At 39.3% G+C, this 24,880-nt stretch overlaps 2 protein-coding genes across 12 annotated transcripts in view; one reads left to right on the forward strand and one right to left on the reverse strand.

Annotated features, from left to right (window-relative positions):
- Positions 1–3,783, forward strand: part of LOC138751440 (glucocorticoid-induced transcript 1 protein-like) — a 296,823-nt gene extending 293,040 nt beyond the window's left edge. For all 5 annotated transcript variants that reach the window (XM_069913710.1, XM_069913712.1, XM_069913709.1 and 2 more), the window contains one exon: positions 1,550–3,783. In XM_069913710.1, the coding sequence (XP_069769811.1) occupies positions 1,550–1,901 (352 nt within the window). In that variant the 3' untranslated portion in view covers positions 1,902–3,783. The remainder of the gene's footprint in view (positions 1–1,549) is intronic.
- Positions 1–24,880, reverse strand: part of ica1 (islet cell autoantigen 1) — a 165,736-nt gene that overhangs the window by 10,991 nt on the left and 129,865 nt on the right. For 6 of the 7 annotated variants that reach the window (XM_069913717.1, XM_069913718.1, XM_069913715.1 and 3 more), the window contains exons 13-15: positions 18,952–19,047; positions 15,671–15,840; positions 10,558–10,765 (exon numbers count right to left, since the gene is read on the reverse strand). In XM_069913717.1, the coding sequence (XP_069769818.1) occupies positions 15,719–15,840; positions 18,952–19,047 (218 nt within the window). In that variant the 3' untranslated portion in view covers positions 10,558–10,765; positions 15,671–15,718. Of the gene's footprint in view, positions 1–10,557; positions 10,766–15,670; positions 15,841–18,951; positions 19,048–24,880 lie in introns of those variants that run through there. The other variant, XM_069913714.1, reaches the window with a different exon arrangement.

Genomic DNA, 24,880 nt, shown 5'->3' on the forward strand with positions numbered 1-24,880 from the left:
AGAGGAAGACTTATGAATTTATGTGGTGCACGCTTGTGTTGCTAGCGATCCACTGTTCACTGTTATGGAGCTTAGAGGAGCCTAGACTAGTTTTGCACACTGTGTGGATACTATCCTTTCAGATGTGGAAGTGATGGCCATCTCCGTGAATTGGAGCCAGTCATCTGATGGCTGATGTCTAGCGGTACTTGTAGGTTTCAGGCTGGCTCAGTGGAAGCCCAGAACTTCAGCTGTATTTAGTCTGCATGCTCTTACTGTTACCCTGCTGTTAACATTGCAATCCATTGGATTAGAGCCTGCAGAATATCACAGCACTCGAGCACAGCCCCAGGGAGGTGGAAAGGATTCCTGGGGCACAAATCCACTTTTTCCTCTCAGGAAGGGAACTTTTGTAACCCTATTCCAGTTATTATGCCAGTGCAAATGGTGATGACAGAGGCCAGCCGGGGTGATCGCCGCCACCAGTGCCCAGGCAATGGCTGTCTGGAGCCAAATCTGATGTCTTCCACGCTTCAGAGAAAGCTCTTGCTACTTTGCTCTTCACTGGTGTCAGGGAGATTACTGATGTTTCATCAAACAGATGTCATGTTAACTCGACTTGTTGCTACAATTTAAAGATGTACAATTTTCGTTTTGTAAATTACATCTGTGGATAATAAATAGGAAAGACTCTTGAATTTACAAGACCGCCAGAACTTTGAAGTGCAAATCTTACTATTCTTTTGCAATTCCCACAGTGGATTACAAAGAGCAAAGCTGAAGGTGTTCATCATTATTTTGAAGCTCTGAATTATTTTTACTGCATTTAAATGACCAAGATGTTTTCAACCTTAGAAATTATTTCCATTCAAAGCCAAAATAAACATCTTGATTTAAATTTTATAAAATCTTGAATAGCTGCTGAAGCTGTGTTCTTGAATAACTTTTGTTCACATGATGTATTCTCGCAAATTTCCTTCCCCCTTCAATTGGATTTGTTCTATCAGTGTTGTGTTTAATTCTGCCAAAACAGCCGAGAAGATCACGGATCTATTGATGACATTTATGTCCCATGAGTGTTGCTTAAATAGGCCTCAAAGAATTATTGAGGATCCCTACAATCCGTCATAAAGTATATTTGCAATACTGCTGTCAGGAAGAAGGGACAGGAGCATCAAAATCCGGACTGCCAGGCTGGGGAAATAACTTATTACCACAGGCTGTGAGATTGGACAGTATCCTGTAACTGAGTAAATCATCGAAATATTTATTTATTTTATATTATTTTATTGTATACATGTGACTGTTATGTACTGTGTAATATGTGAGTGTACTGTGGTCTGGAGAATTTTGTCTGGTTGTATATGTACAGTTAGATTATAAACTTGAACTGAGCAAACCCTGGAAGATCAAATGCTTTGAAACCACAATGGAGATGATGTTTTGCTGAGCTATTGTTTCACTCTCAGTGCTGAATCTCCCCTTGAAAATTATAAACTGCAGTAAAGTAGATTTTGAGACACCAAAAAGAAAATTTTTTTCATTAATTAATAATTTTGGTCTCTTCTAGATCTCGTCCTCCTAGCTCCGTCCCTTTGTTTTCCTGTCCTGACAGAAACAAAGTGAACTTCATCCCAAAAGGGACTGCCTTCTTCCCTGTGAGTATTGTCAGCCGACCTCTGTTTTCCACCTCTGATCTGATGCTGAAGAGCTCGTCAGTCTCTGGCTTCAGTCCCAGCATAGCATCCAGCACTGTGATTGCTGAGCAGTTTTCATCTCAGGTCTCGTTCTCACCTTTGTCAGATGACACCAGCACAATGGATTCGGAGGCTTTGATGCACCAGTCACGTCAACAGCAGCAGCAACTCCTTGAGCCTCAAACTGAAGAACTTCCCTCTGCTCAGAGCTTTATGATAATCTAGACCCCTGCCCCCTCTCCCCAAGGTGGAGCAGGCCTCTGCCTTTGTGTAGGGGTAGCCTATATATCAGATTGTCTGCATGGAGTATCACCTGCATTCCGAACAAAAGTCCTTAGAATTTTAGCATATCTTACACTATTCTTGGCAGGGATAGAATTCCTCTTTTTGGGAATGTTTGTGAAAAGCAGTGATGCTTGCAAAACACATGCTTTCATATCTAGTAAGTGGTTTCAGTGCAGACAATGCATCACATGGTACATTTGGATGGATTAGTACTGTTGTCCTGTATTCCGTTCCATCTCCTACAGTAAGAATAAGCTCTATATATTAAAGAAAAATGCCTGTCTAAAAGCTAGAAAATTAGATGTTGTGTTGCGTTATGTCCAATGGAGAAAAAAAAATATTATGTTTACAAACAATCCAGGTTCTTTAAGTTTATAAATTCTTGTAACATATACAATGCAAAAAAAGAAAAAAAAAATGGCCACAGCAGTTGCACAGTGCCCACCCAATGGCCTAGCATCAGGTACTTCAGTTGAAGTCTAAACTCAGGTAATTTGGAATGTATATCCGCAGAGGATTTTAATGAATTTGTGGCTGAACAAGCAGAGGAGCTTAGGGTAAGGATCACTCTTGCCTTTCCTTTTTTTTTGTACATTAACCTTTCCTCATGACATTCCACTTTCTTTAAACAGAAGTGCATTCTGATCCAGGGAAGACCTGGACAGGTGTGAATATTAAAGAACCAGCATTGCTGTGATTTCTGACATCACTTGTTTTAGTGGATGTTCAGTCAAAAATTGCATAAACCATTGTTTTCAAAAGTATCAGCGTTTTGTATGACATTTCAGAATTAAAGAAAACAAAGTTTCAGGTGTTGAAGACTGTTAAGCTGTTAAAAATACAGTAAAGTGTTGAATACTGGGCTGTATCTAAGAAACATTCCATGTTGTGAAGCGATCTCAATGGTGAAATGTTTAAGTCACAAAACCAGGTTCTTCAGGTTCTTGTGTTAGAAATGTTCCCTTTTCTATGTGTGAAGTATGGAATTGGCAGATACACAAAGTAAAATGCTATGACAAATATGAAGTAAAATTAATGTTTAGTTTCTCGTCCTGATCCCACTTTTTAGTTTTAACCCCTTGTTTGCACAATTTCCTGTGACTACCTGTTGGGTAGCTTTTCCTTTGTAGAGTTTATTATATCAGCAGTTATTTAGCTTGTATTTATTTAAATAAAATGTACTATGGTATAGGAATGTAATGGATTAAGGTTCAGCATAGCACATTATCTTTTTGCTATTCAATTCTCAATTACTCCTCTCATTTGAGAAGTGTTACACTGGAACTGATGAAGAAATCAAGAACCTGGGACTCAGCACTTAACTCCAGATATAAAAATTGGACCCTATATTGGATTTTGCCACTAGGTTGGTATAAATGATGAGCTGAATATCTGTGAGAGACAACTTACTGGGGAATACTGTGTCCAAATCCCTTTCCAACTTATTTTTTTCACCTGAGAAACTAGATATTAATTTTTATCAAACACTGTTGCAAATCTGTTCTGATTATGATCTTTATAAAGGTTTTGAACCAAATTGGTTGACATTAGCTGAACTTAAAAATTGTAAATCTAAATCATTTATTGGTCTATGTCCTACATCCAGATGTAGAAATTTTGTTTGTCAAGTGCATTGTTTAAAAACTTGTTTGAAATTTGTACATAGTTTTGCTGTTATTTCTAGCCACTCTGCTAAACAGTATTTATGAGTTGCCACACAATGTTACTTTAAATAACACATGTGGCTTTTGTTTTGTATTTTTTCAGTATATAGTTCTTGTCTTATTTAAAGTAAAGTTATAGCAAAGAGCATGAATAAAAAGTGACAATTTTCTAATAAAATTTGGCTTGTTATTTGAAAAGATAGACAATTAATTGTTAACACCAGATTACATAGGTAGGTCTGATTTAAATCATGAACATTTCAAATGTGTCTACCTTAAAGCTACAATGCTACAAATGCACACACATGTTCTTTTCAATTCTTCAACAACTTCATACCCTTGTGATTTCATTACGGATATCTTTCAGAGTCCAGCATTCCATCCTGTAAACATTTCCTTCCTGCAAACTTGTCAATCATTGCAAAATCAGCCCCCTTTGAATCACATCAGAAATGAAGCAAGAATGGGTCATTCTTGATGGGTCATTTGGTAGTCATGATTGATCCTTTACATCAGTGCCATTTTCGTAAGCTAAACTATTTCCCTTTGTTCCCACAATATTTAAATATATCGATCTCTGTTTTGAATATAAGAAGTGGCTTTGTTTCTACAATTCTTGAGTTGAGAATTCACTACCATGGGCTGAGCAAGTTTCTCCTGATCTTATTCCTGAATGCCAGAACTCCACTTTGAGAAATCACCTCAGTTCAGTCACCTTTATTTATTGTTCGTACCATACTCACTCGGTAAAGATGAGATAGTGTTTCTCCAGGACCACAGAGTATATTTACATAAAGTTAGAATAGAAGTTAAACACATTAAAATATTGAGACGTGTACAGTAAAAGTCCATGGTACATTATCAACATCTGTACTAGAAATTCAGCGGCCTGATGGCTTGGGGAAAAAATTTGTTGCCCAATCTGGACGCAAGGGCCTGAGTGCTATGGTACCTCCTATCAGATGGCAGAATGGAAAATAGTTGACGTGAGGGGTGTGTGGAGTCCTTCACAATGTTTATTACCTTTCATCTGCATTGTGTTTTGTAGATGTCCATCATTGGTAGGAAGAGAGTCCCCTATGATCTTTTCTGCTGACTTCACAATCATCTGCAGGGTCTTGCTGTCCGGTGTGGTACAGCTTCCAAACTAGGCGGTGATGCAATTGCACAGGATGCTCTCAATACATCCTCTGTAGAATGTAGTGAGGATGGAGGGTGGGAGATGAACTTTCCTCAGCCTTCGCAGGAAGTCGAGGCGCTGCTGGGCTTTGTTGGCTATGGAGCTGGTGTTAAGGGACCGGGTGAGATTCTGCACTCTTGATATTTGATATCTTTTAAAAATATGTTTTTTAAAAATATACATAATATCCTCAATATTAAAATGTATTAAACTTTTTCTTACAAACAACAAAAACAAAACAGTCCTTCTCCCCCTTTCCATGCATACAGATCTGCACACTGTCTGAGCTTCTTTGGCTTGGCTTCGCGGATGAAGATTAATGGAGGGGTAATGTCCATGTCAGCTGCAGGCTCGTTTGTGGCTGACAAGTCCGATGCAGGACAGGCAGACACGGTTGCAGCGGTTGCAAGGGAAAATTGGTTGGTTGGGGTTGGGTGTTGGGTTTTTCCTCCTTTGTCTTTTGTCAGTGAGGTGGGCTCTGCGGTCTTCTTCAAAGGAGGTTGCTGCCCACCGAACTGTGAGGCGCCAAGATGCACGGTTTGAGGCGATATCAGCCCACTGGCGGTGGTCATACATATCTTTTAAATATACAGAATACAATTGGGGAAATCACATCAAGATATGTATAATACTGGTAGTAACATTTATAGTCCTTTTATTACTGTATTTGGGCCCCTATATGGTCCAGGTATGGCTGCCAGATCTTTACAAAAGTGTCATATTTATTCTTTAAGTTGTATGTGACTTTTTCCATAGATATACAGCTGTTCATTTCCGCAGTCCATCTTGCTACAAGTAGAGAGGAGTTGGACTTCCAAGTGTACGTAATACATTTTCTTGCTACTCCCAGTGCTAATTTTATAAATGAGATTTGATATTTATTCAACGTTGCTTATTTCCATGAAGTTACCTAATAAATATAGCTCTGGGTCACTTGTGAAGGCCACTCCTGTTATCCTGGTTAATTTTTCTGTGATATCTTGCCAAAATGGCCTCACCTTCACGCACTGCCACATAGCAGGTAGAAAAGTTCCTGTCTCAGTTCCACATCTGAAACACATCTCTGATATTTCTACTTTTGATCTATGTAACTTCTGTGAGGTAAGATTAAATTGTTAACACCAGATTAAAATTAAATCAAACCAATCCATATATTCCATTCATAATTGATGTCATGCTGTCCTTGCACCAATTTGACCAGCTTCTTTCTAAAATCACTACATTCAAGGATACTTGATACTCTTGACAACTTCAATGGTTGAGCCATCAATGGTCAGTGAAGCGTGGTCCCCTCGGGCCCTCCTGAAGTCAACAGCCATCTCTTTTGTTTTATTAATGTTCAGGTATGGGTTGTTGGCTCTGCACCAGTCTGTTAGCGACTTCATCTCATCTCTGTATGCTGACTCATCATTCTTAATAATAAGGCCCATCACGGTTGTGTTGCCAGCGAATTTGATGATGTGGTTTGAACTGTGTTTAGCTGCCTAGTTGTGGGTCATTAGAGTGAACAGCAGTGGACTAGACACGCAGCCCGTGCTTAGTGTGATGGTTACTGATCCAGACTGCCTGAGTCTGCCTGACAGGAAGTCGAGAATCCAATTGCAGAGGGAGGTATCTAGATCCGACAGGCTCAACTTCCTTATCAGGTACTGAGGTATGATTGTGTTGAATGCCAAAATGAAGTAATTAAACACCATTTGAACACCAGTCCTTATTTTCCAGGTGGGTGAGGGCTAGATGGAGGCAGTGGCAATGGCACTGTCCGTAGAGCAGTTGGATCTGTATGCAAACTGCAGATTGCCTCCTTTTAGCGCCCAGGGGTGGGGGGATGTATACTATGAGGACCATGAATTTCTGCAGCAGATAAAATGGTTTACATTTGACAGTTACAAATTCCACCAGCATTGAGACTCATGCAGAATCCTTGCACCATTCCGTGTTGATGTAAACGCACAGGCCACCGCCACGGCCTTTACCACACAGAGCAGCATCTCTGTCAGCCTGAAATAAAGTGAGCCCATCCAGCTGAATGGCGGTGTCCACATTTCAGTGAAGACTAAAGCACTCACACTGCACAGACCTCTGAAGTCAGATGTTGTCCATTTTGTTCGCCAGGGAACAGACATTGGCAAGCAGGATGGACAGGAGGGCCAGGCGGCAGGGGTGTCGACCTACTCACACTATTGTTAGGGACGAAGTTCCAGCATGTTCCGGAAGGAACATTGATATGTTTACAAGTCAGGATGGTGTTTAGCTTGGAAGGCAATTTCCAGGTGGAGGCAACTTCCTATACTGCCCTTGTTCTTCTAACAGATTAACTAGTTATTTGTATAACAGGCTACATAAACTACCAAAATTAAAATCAGATCACTTTTGAGAAGTGCTATAAAACACTCTCATGCCATTGTTGGGTATAACTTAAGTGCAACATATTTTGAATGCTGTGTTTTCCTTAAAATGATTATTGTTACAGTATTTCAAGCTCTAGGAAGTTGATGAGCTGGCCTCAGGATTCTGGAACCTAAATCTTGAAAGGTCAAAGGACACAAAATATGTAAAATCCATTTTAATATTTTAGTCTTTACAGTGGTTTTGCTTGAAAGAATTTTTTTTACTGTGAAGTCATGACCAAGTCTCGCTCTGGTTTATAATGTGAATGGTCTGGCCGTCTTGCTGATCCATATCAAAGTCAATGTAGCTGTCTCTCTCTTTCCCTCCCCCAACCCCCCCCCCCCCCACCCCCCCACACACACACACACAACCCCCACCCAAAATTTCATTTCTGATGCAGGAAAATTTAAGAGGGGATTGTGACAATTTGGGCTTTCTGCCAAGATTCAAGCCAGCCAACCAACACGTGTGAGATATGAACGTTGCAAACTAATTGCTACCCTCTGATTCCCTATTAAAATTAGGCTTGATCTCCCTGTAGTTTGACTGAATATGTCATATTATTGGACCATTGATTTCAAGTTAAGCTTGCAGTCTACTTGGAAATGTGTTGAATTGCATTATTTACTGCAAAAAAAAAGCTATAAAATACTATCTACGTGCATTTAAATCTGTTCCGATAATTATTGAACAAATGACTCCATTTTCTATTTTTGGTCGTTGGTACGAGAATGTGAGCCAGTTGGTAGTATGCTCTTTAGAGTCACTTTCTTCCGTCATTTTATTAGTATAGCCTCAAGCAGATTTATATGGACGTAGGAGTATGATTGCAAAGATGGAGGAAAATTGCATGCAGGTGAAATTTATATAACCATGATTTAAAATTATTTTAATAATTCTGTATGCTTTTTAGGAGGCTCAACCCACCTTAAAAACATAACAATCTTAATGCAGACTGCAAAAGGTTAAAGGACAAAATTAAAGAGCAGGGAAGTCGTTGGTGCCAGTCCACAGCAGAGGCAGAGCCAATTTCATAGCCTCTTCATTTTAATGCTGCTCAATTGAAAACAATGTTGGGTGAGACACTTGTGAATACTTCCTGTGGTCGTCTGGCACTGCAGATTGCCTTTGGATCACAATTCCAGATGGTTATCACAGGCACTAATAAGATTTTTTTCCAAGGCAAATTTTCAGCAGGGAATCTGGATGCAAATTGTATTATCTAAACTCACTCCTTTTGTGTATGGGATCAAGATTTAATAGCATATTTAACTGAGAAATTCTAGAGTTATTTTCATTAATATGTAGCTTTTGTGCTCATTTTTATCCAATAAAGGTAAAAACACAAAATGCTGGAGAGGCTCAGCAGGTTACACAGTACCCTTTATGTGGCAATGGTAAAGATACATAACTGACATTTTGGGCTTGAGCCCTTCACCAAAGTATGAGAAAATGCCAGCAGTGTCCAAAGATAAGGTGGGGGGTGGGGGGGGGGGGAGGGGTCCAAAGGCAGCAGATGATAGGCGGAGAAAGGAGCAGTGAGGGTAGGAGTGGATGGTGGAAGAACTGGAAACAAGGGGGAGGGGAAGAATGAGTGAGCAGGTTTAATGGAAAGCAGTAAAGTCAATGTTAATACCATCTGGCGGGAGAGTGAGACTCAGAATTGAAATGGTTGGCTACTGGGAGATTGCTGTTGTCGTGAATGGAGTGGAGGGACTGAGCAATCTCCCAATCTGTGACCAGTCTCTCCAATGTAGAGAAAGCCACAAAGGGAGCACCAGATGCAGTGATTTACTTTATCCAATAAAAGATGAATTAGTAATCCCTCCCAATTTGCATGGAGTCTATCATATTTTGTGTTCAAATCTTGATGGAATCTTCAAGTTCAATTTCTTGTGTCTGAAATCCGTCACTAATTTATGTTTTGATTTTACTTTTAATCAGAAATTCCCATTGTATTGGAGTGAATGCATTAATGTAATGGTGACCTAAAAGCTAGTTTACACAGGAGCAATAATTTATAGTTCCATTCTATTCCATTGTATTTCCATGTCAATATTGGTGCATGCAGTACTAGTCATGAAACTTGATGGATTTTGATCTGCTGTTGAGTGGTATTCTGGTAAGCATCCCAAAATGAGAATTTGATTTGATAGATCATTAATTAAATGGCACTTTACCCTCCAACTGAGACAGATGCATTGTGTTTCATATTATTTTTGATAATTAATAGGACATAATTTCCAAAATCTGCCAGGCTGTAGATGGGATATTCCTGGGCTTGGCACATGATGGAAGTAATTGGAGCAGTATAAATGGCTTTAGACTGAAAAGTTAAGCATTCTGTATCTCACACTGATGTCACTCAACCTGCTGAGTTCCTCCAGCTCCAGCATTCACAAATTTCCCAACTGTGTGGCCAAGAATCCGTCTTCTGTTACCTGCACCAGGTTAGATCTACAAGTACATTTTTCCCATTAAAATAGAGAAACTGGTTACTGAGAGAAAGGTAAGTAGTGATTTTTGTTTTGTGTTATTAAGGCCAATTTAAATGTTTTTGTACACGTGTTTATTTTAATCTTCATTTTAAACATAAATTCCTTTGTTATTATTTTACAAGTCTCAAACCTTTATAAATGTTTGTTCAGGTCAAAGATGGTCTAGAAATGGACCCAAAGAGATAGTGCCTTTCTCTTGATACTGGCAACTACCTTCATTGCTTATGCCTTCTAACACCAGCATGGCTGCACCGTGTGCCATATACAGAATTTTAAGGGCAGTTAGTGATACGCAAAATATTACTGGGATTGTCTACAATGTCCTCATCCCAAAATGGGAATAAATAGGTGAGTGATAGATGGTGAGCTTGGAAGGAGAAAGGGCTGTGAAAATGTAATTCCGTAAGTCCATTGATACCCAAGAGTGTCTGTCCTCGGTGCTCGAAGAATGTGCCTGAGATTTAAGCTGGATGTCCAACAAGTGGAGAAAGCTTATTCTCAATATTCATGATGGCATTTTTCTTAAAAAAGCTGGCTTTATCATTTCTGAACTCTTTCTATTAACTTAGCAATGTATATAATTTTTTCCAAGCCAATTAAATACAAATTTAGACAGAATCAACTGACAGCTGCTGGGTCTACCTGGAGCTCTTAGCTGTCCCTTGTTTGCAACTTTGTGCATGTTGGACTTCACACATTTGGCCAGTGATAGGTCAAGAGTCACTGACTGGGATTCAGTGCCAGCACTTCTGTGCATCAACTGCGCAAATGGACCACCATTAAATCCAGTGGTAGATGGAGGAAGGGGTCCATGCTCTTCACAGCCAGCCTACCAACATAGTGGATCTGACCATAACTAAATATTTGTTATTTTGTTATTAATTAGTTTTTTATTTTTAATTGATTACTTTGTAAACAACGCTGATGTAGGAAGTGGTTCTAAAAATTGTCAAAGCCAGTGGAGGTGTCTTGTACCAGGGTTTCAGGATCTACTTCTGATGCCTGGTTGTCATGAATAGCTCACTGCCTCATGGACTGTCTCTCAGGTGGAGAGGGTCAGCTCATTGTCTTCTGTAAGCAGGAAAATATAGTATTGTTAGGATTTATAGGTCACGAAGTTAATGCTAGGCAAAAAGAAAAGTTTTACTGCTTCATTTTGTTTAACATCTTTTTGAACAACTTGCATTTGGAGAGAGTGCCAGTAATATCCTCTGGTATCCTTCCACTGGAGTGATGGCATCTAAATCACATAACCATATAACCATTTACGGAGCGGAAACAGGCCATGTTGGCCTTTCGAGTCTGCACCGGTTCACTGATTTTGTGCGCCCTCTTCAGGCATTGGTCCCGGTAGATCTTCATTCAATAACGATGGGCGAATTCAATGCAGGTGGAATCAGATAATTCAAAAGTATTTTTATGTGGAACAGGAAATTAAGACATGACTCAGAGGTAGGTTATTGGCATTTTAGGATGCTGGGAGATGTAGGAACAAGTGAGTACATTCTAAGAAACATCTAGGAGGCAGGAAATGAAGAGGTTTATAGGACAATAGGAGCACTGTACCTAATGGAGTTGGGTTATGAGCAGGAAAGTGTTGGATGGGCTGGAGACTGAGGAGGGTGAAGATGGCAGGCCAATCAGGACTATCTTGATTTTCAAAAAAAATGTTAAAAACTGTCATTGTTTTGACCAAAATATATTGCCTATTCCTAAGTGACCATGAACACTTCCAGTCCTTTGGTGAAGTACCACCATGGTTAGGTTGGAGAATGAGTTGAACAATAACATTTAGTATGGAGGATCAATGACTAGAAAAGATATGTGCGTGGTGCCCAGACAGTGAATGCTTAGGTTGGTGGAATGAGCGCCAATCAAGCAAGCTGCTTTATCCTGGAAGAAGTTGTTTCTTGAGTTGAACTGCAAGTGATTTTAAACCTGTCTGAGCTAATGGCATGAGATTTCAAGATGTTTGGTGTCAATGGTGAGAACCCAGGGCTGATCACTTTTACCGATAGATCAACATAAAGTGGACCTATTTTGCTGATGGGATAGGATATACCTGGAAACTGTGACATTGGCTGTGAACAGTAATTCTCAGTATACATATATTAGGCTATTGTTTCTATAATCAGTGGACTCTCCAATTTAGACATCAATCCACAGATGTTTGAGAAGAGCATTGAAAGGTCACTGGAAAGGCATTGGTGGGTTGTTCTTCCTATTTTATTTTTATTCTGTTAAGAGTGGCTACCTAAGGTTTATACATGGGTTCTGGAGTCACACATGGACCAACTTGGGCAAGAATGGGTTTAAGGAATAGTAGTTTCATTACTATGGTTCAATAGCTTTGCCTGCTGTGATTGCTCAACATTTGACCATTGCCCTGGAAACAGTAGGGTCTCACATTACACAACTTCAGAACCTTTTATTCAGAGAGCAGGTTTGTCACTTTCTTGACTTTGCGTAACAATCTACACAAAATATCGTGCATTTTCAAAGATGGGCTCTGATGATATATTCTGTGTTAATTATTAGATTTAAAAATAAACCAAAAATATCTCTTGAGAATACTTAATCTATTTTCTAAATTTGATTAATTTGTTTAGCACCTTAGTCTCAGGTGTTCCCTGTTTTTTTTTTAACATGTTCTGCAAACATCCTCTGAGTGAAAAGATTTGTATTAGTAATTTAGTCACATTGCTCTAAAGTCTAATGTTGTTAATGAATATTAGCTAACACTAAAGTAACATTAAAGATCAGAGATTGTGCTAATACCACACGGGCAGTCCTTTTGTTATTGCATATAACTGCATGAAAATAATTTGTTCAATGGAAGAACCATTCAAATTATTTTAAAAATGAATCCTGATATGATATATTTTTAACAGAAGTCATAAAGTAACTGACATGGATTACAGAAAATAGGACATGTTGAACACAGAAACTGTTCTTATGCCAAGGAATCTCACCTTAAGACTGATTTTTTTTTCCTTAATAATACAGCAAAAGGCCTTTCCAGCCTATAAAACCTGTGCCACCCAATTAACCTTCAAATCCCATACATTTATTGAATGTTTATAATTTTAAGAAAACAGAGCCACGTATCTTTCAAGCAGTTTTAAGGCAAGTACATTCAATCTTGACCAAATAGTTGTTCAGTTTGCTATTGCAATCAAAAATGTTGCTTTGATAAAATAAGCCTCCAAAATTCCTGTGGCATAATTGTGGCCAAATCATGTTACAGCTTGGTGACAGATGAAAACCTTGGATGTTTCAGAGTATTGAATTGATAACAACCTTTAAATTTTGTCCACCTGCATAAGCAGCGGGATGTGGCTTGATATTATGGAATGCAGTAATGCATGCTGGCCATGGTAAAATTACCACTTTTCTAAATGTATTCCCAGGCTCCTTCAAGTCTGTTCAGAGTAGCACTTGGAAGGAACAGGCAGTCTGTCAGCATATCATCAACTTGATCAAATCATTTGAGAAGTTGTCAAGCAGCAAGATGAGATTCTATATTAGACAAGTCCAGGAGATGCACTTCCACAGCCACTAAATGACTTGTATAGTGCTTTCATTTTAACTGAAGTTCCTAAAAATTCCAAGGATGAAATTATAAATACACTTAGCCTTATTTATTATGGCAAAAATGATTTGGAGTGTATTTGTAATTGCTACTTGAGGCTACGCCTCTGTATCAAAAGCAGCCAATCACTTTTTTTCATCCTAGTACTTGACTCTCTCTAGAATCAGCCAACATTGAACCCACAAAAGCTTGGGATGTTTTTGACTTTAGCACAGAGCAAGAGGGATAGGAATCAATATCTTGACAACTGATCATTTAGTCATGGAATTATAAATAAACAAAAAAGAGGAAAAAGTAATTGGAAACAGTTTTATTTTCATGACTCCAAGACAAAAGCACAGGAAGAAACCCTGAAATTGTGCAATTTTAAACACTTTAAAAAAAACTTGGTAGTGATATTAGATACCTTATTACTAAGGATGCTCTTACCAGTGGGATTTTTAGAAAACAGTTTATATTGCTTTGCTATTCTACACATCTAAAATGTATTCAGAAAAAAAAATTCTAACCATTTTAATTTTAAATAAAATTTCACTTGGTTTAATGTTTAGTTCTTACAAAACAATAGTGAGATTGTGGCAAATGGCTTAAAACACGAATTAAAATCTTCTATTTGCTACTTTTGGCAGTTATTCTAAATAATAAGTCTATAATTTAAGAGGGATCTGACGAGCAATGACTTTACTCAGAGGGGTTGTCAGAGGAAACTGTAGAAGTTGGTACAATTTCAAAGTTCAAAAGACAAATACAAGAGAAAGCAAGTATGCGGTACTAGCCCTTTGTTAGCAAGATGAGTTGGGCCAAAGGGCCTATGCTAGTGTGACTGTGACTCTCTTTGCAATAGCATGTGTAAAATCTTACAGAGCCAGCAGGACTGCTAACTGTGCAATATTCCAGACAGCCTCTGCTGGCTACATTTGTTTAAGTTTCTCACTGTATTTCTTTCCTTGTACTTAACTAAACTGGAGGCTGGCAGCCCAGTTCTGATTGGTGCAAAGTTATGATCTTTCAAGTCTTTTATTGGGAGTCCTGAATAATTTTAGGATGAATGATTGGGTGTGCCTAGAATGGATGATGTCTGCTGCACCACCTATAGCAGATAGCCAAATTTTGATCAGTGAGGTCAGAAGATGGTCAGTTGCCCAACCATTGTCTGGGATTCATTAAGAAAATCTAGTTGTAAGCAAAAATATTTTTAACTTGAACAAAGTGCTGGTGAGACGACTTATGAAATATGTTGTTCTTCCATTTCAAAAGAAGATTTTGCTTTCACCAAAAAATGTTTGCAGATCAGAGTAATTAAAACCTTAATATCACAGGTGAAATAAAATCAGCCCGACAGCAGAGAAACTGCTTTTCCCATTTTTGTACTATGCACCACAATGTAATCAAGTGATAGGATAGAATATGGTCTAAAATTGGACCTCTGGCCTCATTTCAATAACTTGGGTGGGCTGCTTGTCTCATGCAATCCACCCAAATGAATAAACTAGTAAGTAGACAATAGCTGCTGCACAGGAGGAGGGGTGGACAATTCAAACATGCTTCCATATCATTGGTAATGAGAGGCTGGTAAGTAGGTTTGACACATGCCCTGCAATTGGTAACCAGTTCAGCAGAGAACCTAAAGTCCATTGGGAACTTTTCAGATTGTTAATGAACAAAACACTCCAACTGTCAGCTGATTAGGTGTTGGTTATAGTCTAACACTGGTACTCTTTATTCATTTTTGCCAGAACAATGGGTACAATTAGGCCCAATTTTTTAACCCCCATGTTGTGGTCACTCCTCTTCCCTCTAAAACTGACCAAACTTTTTTGGGGAATAGAAAGTTCTGGTTTGAAATTCCTGTCAAGGATCCAGTGGGTACTCTGGGCTGATATTGCTACAGCCTTGCTTGTCAGTGCAAGAGCCATACTTCTTTATCTATGATTCAGAGATGTACTAATTGCAATGTTATGGTCCAGCCAAAGAAAATTCGTAATGATTTGTTGGCATTTTTTGCTGATAATAATTATGGTTTAGCTGTGCAGTTTTATAACCTCAAAATGAACCAATGAAAATATAATCATTATCAACTAATTAAGGATTGTTTTAGAATGAGATGCATATACAATATGGTGGGGTGATGATCCCCTGATAAAGGTGTGGAATTTAGCAGATTCATTGTCGGTGGTAGGAAAGAACAGAAAGCATTTACTTAAATGAACAAAAATTAGTTTACTTTCTACTCTTTCATTTGGCAACAAGGCTGCAAAATTTACAGATTCTTTTTAATAGATTTTTTTTGGGCTGATAAAAATAATTAAACATTTTCTCAGCTGGTCATAATGAGTGAAATATTAGAAAATTAGGCTATAGAGCTCAACAATCAATAGACTTACCAAAGATTACAATACTATAGTCATGATTACTGCTTGTACAAGTGTGCGTCATGCATTGAGGAACTCGTGCTCCTTGTCAGTTCTTCCAATAGCATCAGGATTTGATAATGGGTCCAAGTCAGCAAAAAGGTTAAACCACGTGGACAGGTCAGTTGAATTTTTCTGGACAGCTGCAAGCACACAAAGTGTCACATATTTACATTACTTGCTGAATCCAGTGACAGATTAACCATTAGGTTGAAGCCCAGGGTTCTGGAGGGTAATGGGCCACGAGTTTCAGCCTACTCAGTAAAGGGTAGCCTGTTTCACACTTACTGCATGGGTGAAGCCTTTGACTGTGACGTGTGGGCCATTGCTGGGATGGTTCCTGGGAACTGGCAGTGGCATGAAGATTTGTAGTGTGTGTGATCCACCACCTTCCCACCAAACTATTACATTTTTTGGCATCCAATTTGGTCAGAGAGACATTAAAAATCAAATAATTTGGTGGGAAGGTGGAGGATGATTGGGGGGGGGGTTGAATTAAAGCAGCTCACCCAGAGGTAGTTAAGTAATTAGTGGCATGCTGGTGGGTGCCACTGGGCCTGGGTGACTGACTGAGGGGCCTCTCTGAGGTGGCCCACCAGTCCCACCAGAGTGCCACTAACTGCCTCCAGGCGAGCTGCTTTAATTTTCAACCTCCCCACTCCTCAGCAAACTATTAGAATTTTAATGTCCAGTTTGGTTAGAGAGAAGTTGAAAATCTAATAATTTGGTGGGAAGGTGGAGGATTGGTTTGAATCCTGCCCAAAATCTCCAGTACGCTGAATGACATCATAACAAGGAAGAGTTTAGGAGTCCCCCACGTCAAGGGCTGGCGCTCTGATTTAAGATCATTGGTGTTAGAATCGCAAGGGGCCACTAACGATTTTATTTACCTCATGAGTCTCTGTGATCCACACTGCACTGCCTGAAAAAATGGGGTTTTCAGCAAATAGGCTGGGTTTGAGTGTCCCAAGGGCATAGTGGTGGGAGGGAGAGAGAGAGAGACAATCTATCTTCATTCCTTGAACTTCACTGCTGTTTCAGCCTATGTTTTGCCTCAAAGCCAGGGGTAAAGTCATTACCTTTCAATGCAAACTGCAGTCACCTCGCCATTTCCTGAGAGCCTCTCATATCCCGGTAGTGTCCCAAGTTAACATGCTTCATAAAAATAACCTCCTTTTTGCAAGTCTCCCAACGAACAGAAATATATCTGCATTTTCAGTGTGGTATTTATGATTGAATAAATCTGAATCGGTCAACTGGGAAGCTTTCAATCGTGTTGTCAAGGCACAAGCAAAAGCGGACCCTGGACAAAGTATTCTCTTTCAATCGATGTAATTAGAGGAAAGGCAAGGTCGGGGAACAATGTGGAAATGGAAATATACGTTTAATAATAGATTAAATGAAAGTGCATTGCATCTTAGAAATTCACCGATACCTAATTTTTTTTTACCCTACTGTTTTTCGATTCTAGTTATTTCTCTGAGCCCCGGCACCAAGGCACATCACTACCGGCACAACCCCTCTCCACTGGGCTGTTGCCAAGCGTAGTGTATATACACACACCCCAAGTACATACCCACCCGGCGGATAAATTTAGAATGTATGAGGGGAAGTCATCACTGGGGGTTGGGGTGTCCAGGTGGTAGTTAATCTGCCACTGGCTGAATCTAATAATAATTTTACATAGGAAAATAAATATAGCTTATCTGTCAGACTGCATTACATCATATTTTCTGAATGATGTTTCAAATTATAATAAATGGCAGATGCAATTTTACTCAAATTCTGCAAGGATGAAATATGATTTTGGGCTTCAATGTAATCAGACCATAGATGGTGATTGTGCCTCTATGTAGCAACACATCTGCTACAGATTTATTGACAAAATAGGACATGTAACAAAAATCACTTGCACACTGTTGGGAATGTTCCACTGTCCTCCAAACAGTTGAAGAGAAATGGAAAAACACATTTGAGAATTATTTTGGAAAAGGACACAAATTCAGGCAATTACAGGAATTTCAATCAACTAACTGGATACAGTCAATTTAAAACTTTTGGTTAAGTAGCCTTCTCTGGATGAATGTTTCCACATTATTAAAAGAAGTAAAAGGAGTAAACTCAGAATACTATTTATTTCACCACTTATTCCTGACTATAGTGGAGGATTAGATGGCTGCTAGCTTTGTACTGTTGTTAAATCTTCTATAGAAAAGCACTTATTGATTATGGATCTGTTAACTGAAAGCCCTGTCAAATTGGCCTGACAATCTTTGAACAAGCAACTTATTACTGTGCAAAGAGTCTGTTTGGATCTGAGCAAGATTATTACTGAGGGCCTGCGAATTAGGCTGGATTGAAAAGCCCATTGAACCCAAGGGAAAGTAGAAAATTGTATTTCAAGTGGCCTCAGTGGTAGGAAGCCAGAGAGCCTGGCCTTTTGTACTTGAAGGATCTTGCAGTAAAGAGAATGCAGAGTTGGGCTGAGAAGTGGCAATGGATTTCAATTGGGACAAGTGATTATACTTTGGAAGTTCAAAGGCAGAGTACATGGTTAATGGGAGGACTCTTAGCCATGCAGAGAAACAAGATGATCTTGGGGTCCAAGTCAATAGATCCCTCAAAGTTGCCACACAAGTTGATAGGGTGATTAAGGTGGCAAATGGTTTGTTGGTCTACATTAGTTGGGGAATTGTGTTCAACAGCTGTGAGAAAATGTTGCATCTTGATAAAACTCTGATTATACCACATTTGGAGTATTCTGTTCAGCTCTGATTGTCTTTTTATAGGAAGGATGTGGAAGATTTAGGGTGCATAGTGTTACGTGGATTGGAGAAAGTCAACAGAGCTTTTCTCTATGGAGCGAAGGAGGATGAGAGGTGATGAGGTTATGACGGGCAGTCCAAGAGGACATTTGTGGACAAAATGTCAGGGTTTTTTTTTAATTAGTATGCACAGAGTAGTGGGTGTCTGGAATGCATGGTCAAGGTGGTGGTGAAGACTGATAAAATATGGACATTTAAAAGACTCTTAGATAGGCACATGGACATAATAAAAAATAGACGGTTATGAGGTTAGATTGACAGAGTAGTTTTATATAGATCACCACAACATCGTGGGCCAAAGGGTCTATATTATTTCACATTCTATACATTTAAGTAGGTAGAGTTTGTCCCTTTTATACACACTTTGGATCTTATTTCAGTCCTTATTAAAAGTTTATATTACAACTAAATAGCAGATGGAACAGTTACCTTTAAATTGATTCTTACTCTTGTTTTCAATGAATCCATTTATCAGCTCTTTTGATTGAGATGTAGGTTGAATATTGAGATCATCTGCTATCCAGCCTTAAAAAAATCAGCAAAGAGAAAAAATTATTTATCAACTTTAATCCATATGACCTTGACATACATTTTGTCATTATGGATTAGTATCAGATTTACAAATGCACACTCTATTGCAGAACTACTTGCATGCAACTTGATTATATGTAGTTAAAGTGTTTAGTTTATGTATTCATTTAAATCTCCTACTGATTGAGAACCAATAGCGTATTTCCGAGCTATACTTGCAGTTGTAAAACGTGGAAGTCTGAAGACTCCATGACGAAGAGCTCAAGCCAGTAACATTGGTTATGTATAGAAACATTTGCTCTATAAAGCACTCTGCTTCTCCAGCATTGAGTTTTTTTTAACTATATTCCCAGTTCCACAGCAAAGCAGAAAATTAATTTTAATAATGACACTGGGAACAACATCTCAGTTCTTCTTTGAAATTACACTTGAATATCTGAAGAGATCAGGCAGGGCCTCAATTTAAACTTTGCACCTGAAAGATGGCACCTTCATGAGTACAACATTAAGTGTACTTAACTATTTTAGAGCACTTCCAAGTGAAGTATTCCTGCTCACAGCTCAGCACCAAGATTCTAAAACCATTCCATGGGCTCAGACTTAAGGACATGTTTTTCAGCAAATTATAGCAATGACAGCACAGGAAGAACATTATTTGTTCCTCTTCAGATATTTTTAGTCTTTTTTATGCCTTTACTATTTTCTTTTAAGTGACACTCCAGATTTTGTCTCTACCTCCCAAACCCACTCCATTCATGGAAGCAACCAAAAAAGACTGATGCTGGAAAGCTTGAGGAACTCGGTGAAGGCAATAGACAACATTTCTAGCCATAATCCTTCATCAGTAATAGCAAGGAAGGTGGCGGTGGGAGGCATACTATCACTAGCTGGGACAATTTTTCCCAGGGCAAGAAGCGTCAATTTGAAGGGTGTTTTGCTGCTTCCTATGCTGTCCCCTCAGATCAAGGATGACCCATTCAGATTTGTGAGTTCTGAGGAAGCTAATGAGATCCTGTGGGAACCACAGCCTTTTTCATGGATGAGGCAACTGGTGTCCAATAGGGTAGGTTCCTGTTCAACATGCAAGGTCATTCACTCTTCCACTACTTATACAAGGTCAAAGTGTGCTCTTTGAGGTTCTTAATTCTACATGATGCAGGAATTTGCTTAACCTCAGTTCCACGAGATTATCATTCTCTCGGCACCTGCTCTGAACATAATCACTCCTCTGCTGATTGAATTTGGCCTCCATTTCGTAATGCAAAGTGCACCTGGCCTGTCAGTTTTAATTCTGGGATAGCTGGTGGAAAAGCCTTGTTTCTCTTTCTCTCTGAACTTTGTCCACTATAACTTACCCCCAACCACCTATAAACTTGAGGAATTTAGTCAGAGTTTGGGCTTATCAGTAAATAAAACTGTGGATTTGATTCAGCCAGTCAGATATCTCAACCCGAAACCTTGTATTCTGGCCATAAAGCCCTGATGTGAATAGCCCCAAAATGACATGAGTCAATTCCAAATTGGGAATTCTACAGCATATTTGACAATTTCCCAGCCAACGTACTCACATTGAATCTTTCCCTTTCTGTACTCAGCAGAAGACAAAGAAATTAAATTAATATAACCTCAGGTTCACCAATCCAGAATACTAGAACTGCGCACTCCAAGCATCAAAATTATTTTCATAAGAGCTCATTTTAAAACTTGGCTATTTGATTAACCCAACATTTTCCTCAATGTACTAAAGAGAGCAGAAGGCAACTCTGGAATGTACTTATTTTCCTCCATTCTCACTTTACATGCCACTCATCTGGGAGAAGCTATTCAAGCAACATATTAATTTAAATTATATAACCAAAGCCAGCCAACTACAATTCTCCTAGTATTGAGACTCCTATGAGAACTGTCTTCGTCAATCACTGCCCTGTAATTTGTATGCAAATCAAACTCATTCATAAATCCTGCCTGAAATTGGGACAAGCCCACTGACAATTTTTTCTTTCAAAATGGCGAGTCCAATTTTGAAAGAAGCAATGAGATGTCACTAAATAGGAAGAATTATTCATACATGGGAATAACCTCAAATTTTTAATTTCTGAAATGCTGAAACTGATTTTGGGCAATTCCATTTACATTTTTTTTTAAAAGAGTGCAATATATTTATCAATGCAAAACCATGCTTTTTTTTTCTGTGACACAAATGGGCAAGGTGAATATTTCCTTTAATATCTCGTTTGATGAACAAGACAAATTATGTCAAATCCTATTATAAAAAGAGGTGAATAAAGAGACTGCATTCCTGACATAGCACAGCCAAAATCAAGAACTTGATCATTTTTGGCTGGCCTGAAAAGATCACAGATCACTTTTTAAATTTCACCTTTGACAGGAGCATGGATTCTAGAACAACTCATTACAATATTGCTTATCTATTCAAATCTGTATTTCTGGTTTTCCTCTTTATATTTTTGTGCCTGTCAAAGTGAAGCACAAGTACTGAAGAATGGGACTAATCCCACTTCAAGCACCAATACCAACATTAAACATTCCCAAGTCAAGTCTGTACTGACAATATTTTAAAAAAAACTGCAGCTGCTGAAATCTGAAATAAAAACACAAATTGCTGGAGACAGTTCCGAGAAAGGATTTTGGACATGAGCAGTTAAAACTATTTTTCGTTCCATAGACGTATCCTAACCTGCTATTTCCAGCATTTTCTGATTTTATTATGCACAGACAGATGCACTGTAGAACTAAACCCCACCATGCCTGTTCATGTTTCTTGTCAGAGTACTTACACGGCATCTCATATAACCTTGAGATTTTTTTCTATGGACCAGACAAAATTTCAAGATTCCTTCATTGTCGTGTAATAAAAACAGTGCAATATTACATGAAATTGCCTTTAGTCTGCTGCAAGGCACTCAGATCCCCCATCAGTAGAAATTGCCAGGTGCCTAAATCAGAAAATGTGAAGCAAAAAAAGAATGTCCGTGGATTGGCCTCCAGCTCTTCAGTAGCCATACAGAATCTAAACCATCGGCAACACAAACTTCAGATCCAAACCTCCACCACTATTAGGAGCCCTTCAGTACCCTCTCACATCCGTGCTGATATCTGGTACCCCTTCAGCCAGTCTCCAGCAGCATACATGGGTTCCTCTGCTGCCATGGTCACTGTCCCGTGGGCAACTTTGCTTCTCCATCTCAATCAAGGAATGTGGGGCGCTCTCCCATTTTATGGTGCCCTGCACCAGTCCTCTGCTTCCCAGGAGTCTGCAACCTGTTGTGTCTGTGGCCGATCATAGGCACCATCATCTTGGGTCCAGACCCCGTGGTCACAGGAATTTAAAGCCTGTACAGAATCGAAAGCAATCGGACTGGGGGTTTGGGCCCCACGGAGGAGCACTGTGTCTCTGGTCCCAACTCTCCGCAGGTCCCCACCTGCAGCACTTTTACTCATCGGTAGTGTAAAAAAACTGAACAAGATAAAAAAAAATATAGACAAGAGAAATGCAAACAACTGTGCAACACAGAAAGTAATAAATAATATGGAAAGTAAGAGTCCTTAAATGGGTCTCTGATTGAATCTATTGTTGAGGAGTCTGATGGTGGAGGGGCAACTGTTCCTGAATCTAGTGATAAGAGTTTTGTGGTACCTAAACCTCTTTCTTGATGGCAATAGCAAGAACAGAGCATGTTCTGGGTGGTGTGGATCCTTGATGATTGCTGGTCCTCTCCAATGGCAGCAGTCCATGTAGATTTTCTCAATGGTGGGGATAGTTTTGCCAGGCTGCGTACACAATGTTTTGCAGGGCTTTCCACTTAAAGTATTGATACCCCCATACAAGGCCATGATGCAGCCAGTCAGGACACTTTCCACTACACACCTGAGGAGGCTTCCCATGATTTCCGATATTATTCCGAACCTCTGCAAAATCTTGAGGAAGCAGAGCCACTGATGTGGTTTTTTCACAATGACATTAGTGTGTTGAGTCCAGGAAAGATCCTCTAAGATAGTGACTCCCAGGAATTTAAATTTGCTCACCCTCTCGACCTTTGAACTCCTAATGTTCATTGGATCGTACACCTCTGGTTCTCCCTTCCTGAAGTCAAAAATCAGCTCCTTGGTTTTAGTGACATAGTAGTGCATCATTCAACCAAGTTTCATCTTTCTAACTGAGGCTGCCAGTTTGACAAAACTTAAATGTGTTTGTGCTATAGTCCCATCACAATCAGGATTTGTTATAGATTTACTCCCATCGCATTAATTTGAACTGTATTGAAGTTAAAAGTAAAAATCCTGTCTCCCTTCACACAAATATGTCTTTTTTTCAAATCTCTTTGACTGCCATACACACTTCTCTTTCTGGTATCCAAGAGGTAAAATTCATATCAGGATGAAATATAAAATTGAATATGTTTAAAAAATACTGCTGATTTGCTCATACCTATTGACCAAGAGGAATTTGCACTTCTTTACCTATTTAATACCAAATCTCATTCTTTTAACCTGTGTGCTTCCCCGCTGCCATCTTTTGAGATGCTGATCTGTTCACTGGTAATGACTTAACTTGCATTTAATATAACCTTTGAAATATTATAGTGTCCTATAATTAGGCAGATATCTAGCAGAAGGAGGGGTCTTTGGGATAGCTAGCCGAAAGCATAATCAAAGAGTTGCTTCAAAGAAACATCTTAAACAAAAGGAATGAGAGAGAGAGGGAGAGAGAAAATATGGAAGCAAGGATAAAACAAAAGGACAGAATTGAAGGGGAGATGGAGATTGCATACTTGAGCATTCTTGCAGAGGGCAAGACATTTAAAACAATGGCATTATGTATGGATAGGTAATGGCCACAGTGATGAAGGAAGATATTAAGCTTGGACACCTTCAGCAGTTTTAGACAAACTTGTTTGTGAAGGTGAGAATGATTAGTTCAGGGGTTAGTGAAATAATGGCTAGGAAATTACAGAAATGGACATTCATCCATCGTCGTTGATGAAGACCTTGACACCATTAGTCACTTTAAGAATGAATGCGATGTATCTGAAGATGACTGGTCAAGCCAATTTGGACACGGAATGTCCTGCCACATGTTGGGCAGACGTGTAGTTACTGCAGTTGTTGAGCTGATGGCTCTGGACTTTTGCAGCTCGCGCTTATGTTGTGCTTCACAAGCTTGACAGCCCGTATGGGTAAGGCTACGTCAGGTAGGTGGTTTTGTGCCAGCATTTCCCAGGTGGTTGTGATTATGTCAAGTGACTTCAGGGAGGCCTTTAGTGTTTTTGGAACATTTCTTCTGTCCTCCATGCAAGTGTCTACAAGCAGAGAGTTCTCCAAAAAGGAGTTGCTTGGGTATGTGCTCACCAGCATACGAATGACATGACCTGACCCCCCCAACGTCTGTGCTGTCATCAACAGTGTGTATGGACTGATAGCAGACTTGCTTTAGAGAGAAATTCAGTGTTTGGTACTTTGTCTTGCCATCTGATGCCTAATACTCTGCGAAGACAAGTCATGTTAAAATGGTGAAGCTGTCTTGAATGCCTTTGATACACAGTCCATGTTTCACAGGGATGCAAGGGGGTAGTGAGCTGTGTAGACCTTCATTTTTGATGCTAGACTGATTCCTCGATGTTCCCATACAGTGAAATACAGCCTTCTGAAAGCAGAACTTGCCTTTGCTATTCTGCAGTTAACTTCTGTATTAATAGTCAATCCTCGGGAGAGGGTTCTGCCAAGGTAAATGAACTGATCCACTGCCTGTAGTTTCCACCCTTTAATTGTGATTTTGGGTTCTGTGTACATGCATGAGGTGCAGGCT

This window comes from Narcine bancroftii, chromosome 1, assembly GCF_036971445.1.
Source record: "Narcine bancroftii isolate sNarBan1 chromosome 1, sNarBan1.hap1, whole genome shotgun sequence".
Taxonomy (NCBI): domain Eukaryota; kingdom Metazoa; phylum Chordata; class Chondrichthyes; order Torpediniformes; family Narcinidae; genus Narcine; species Narcine bancroftii.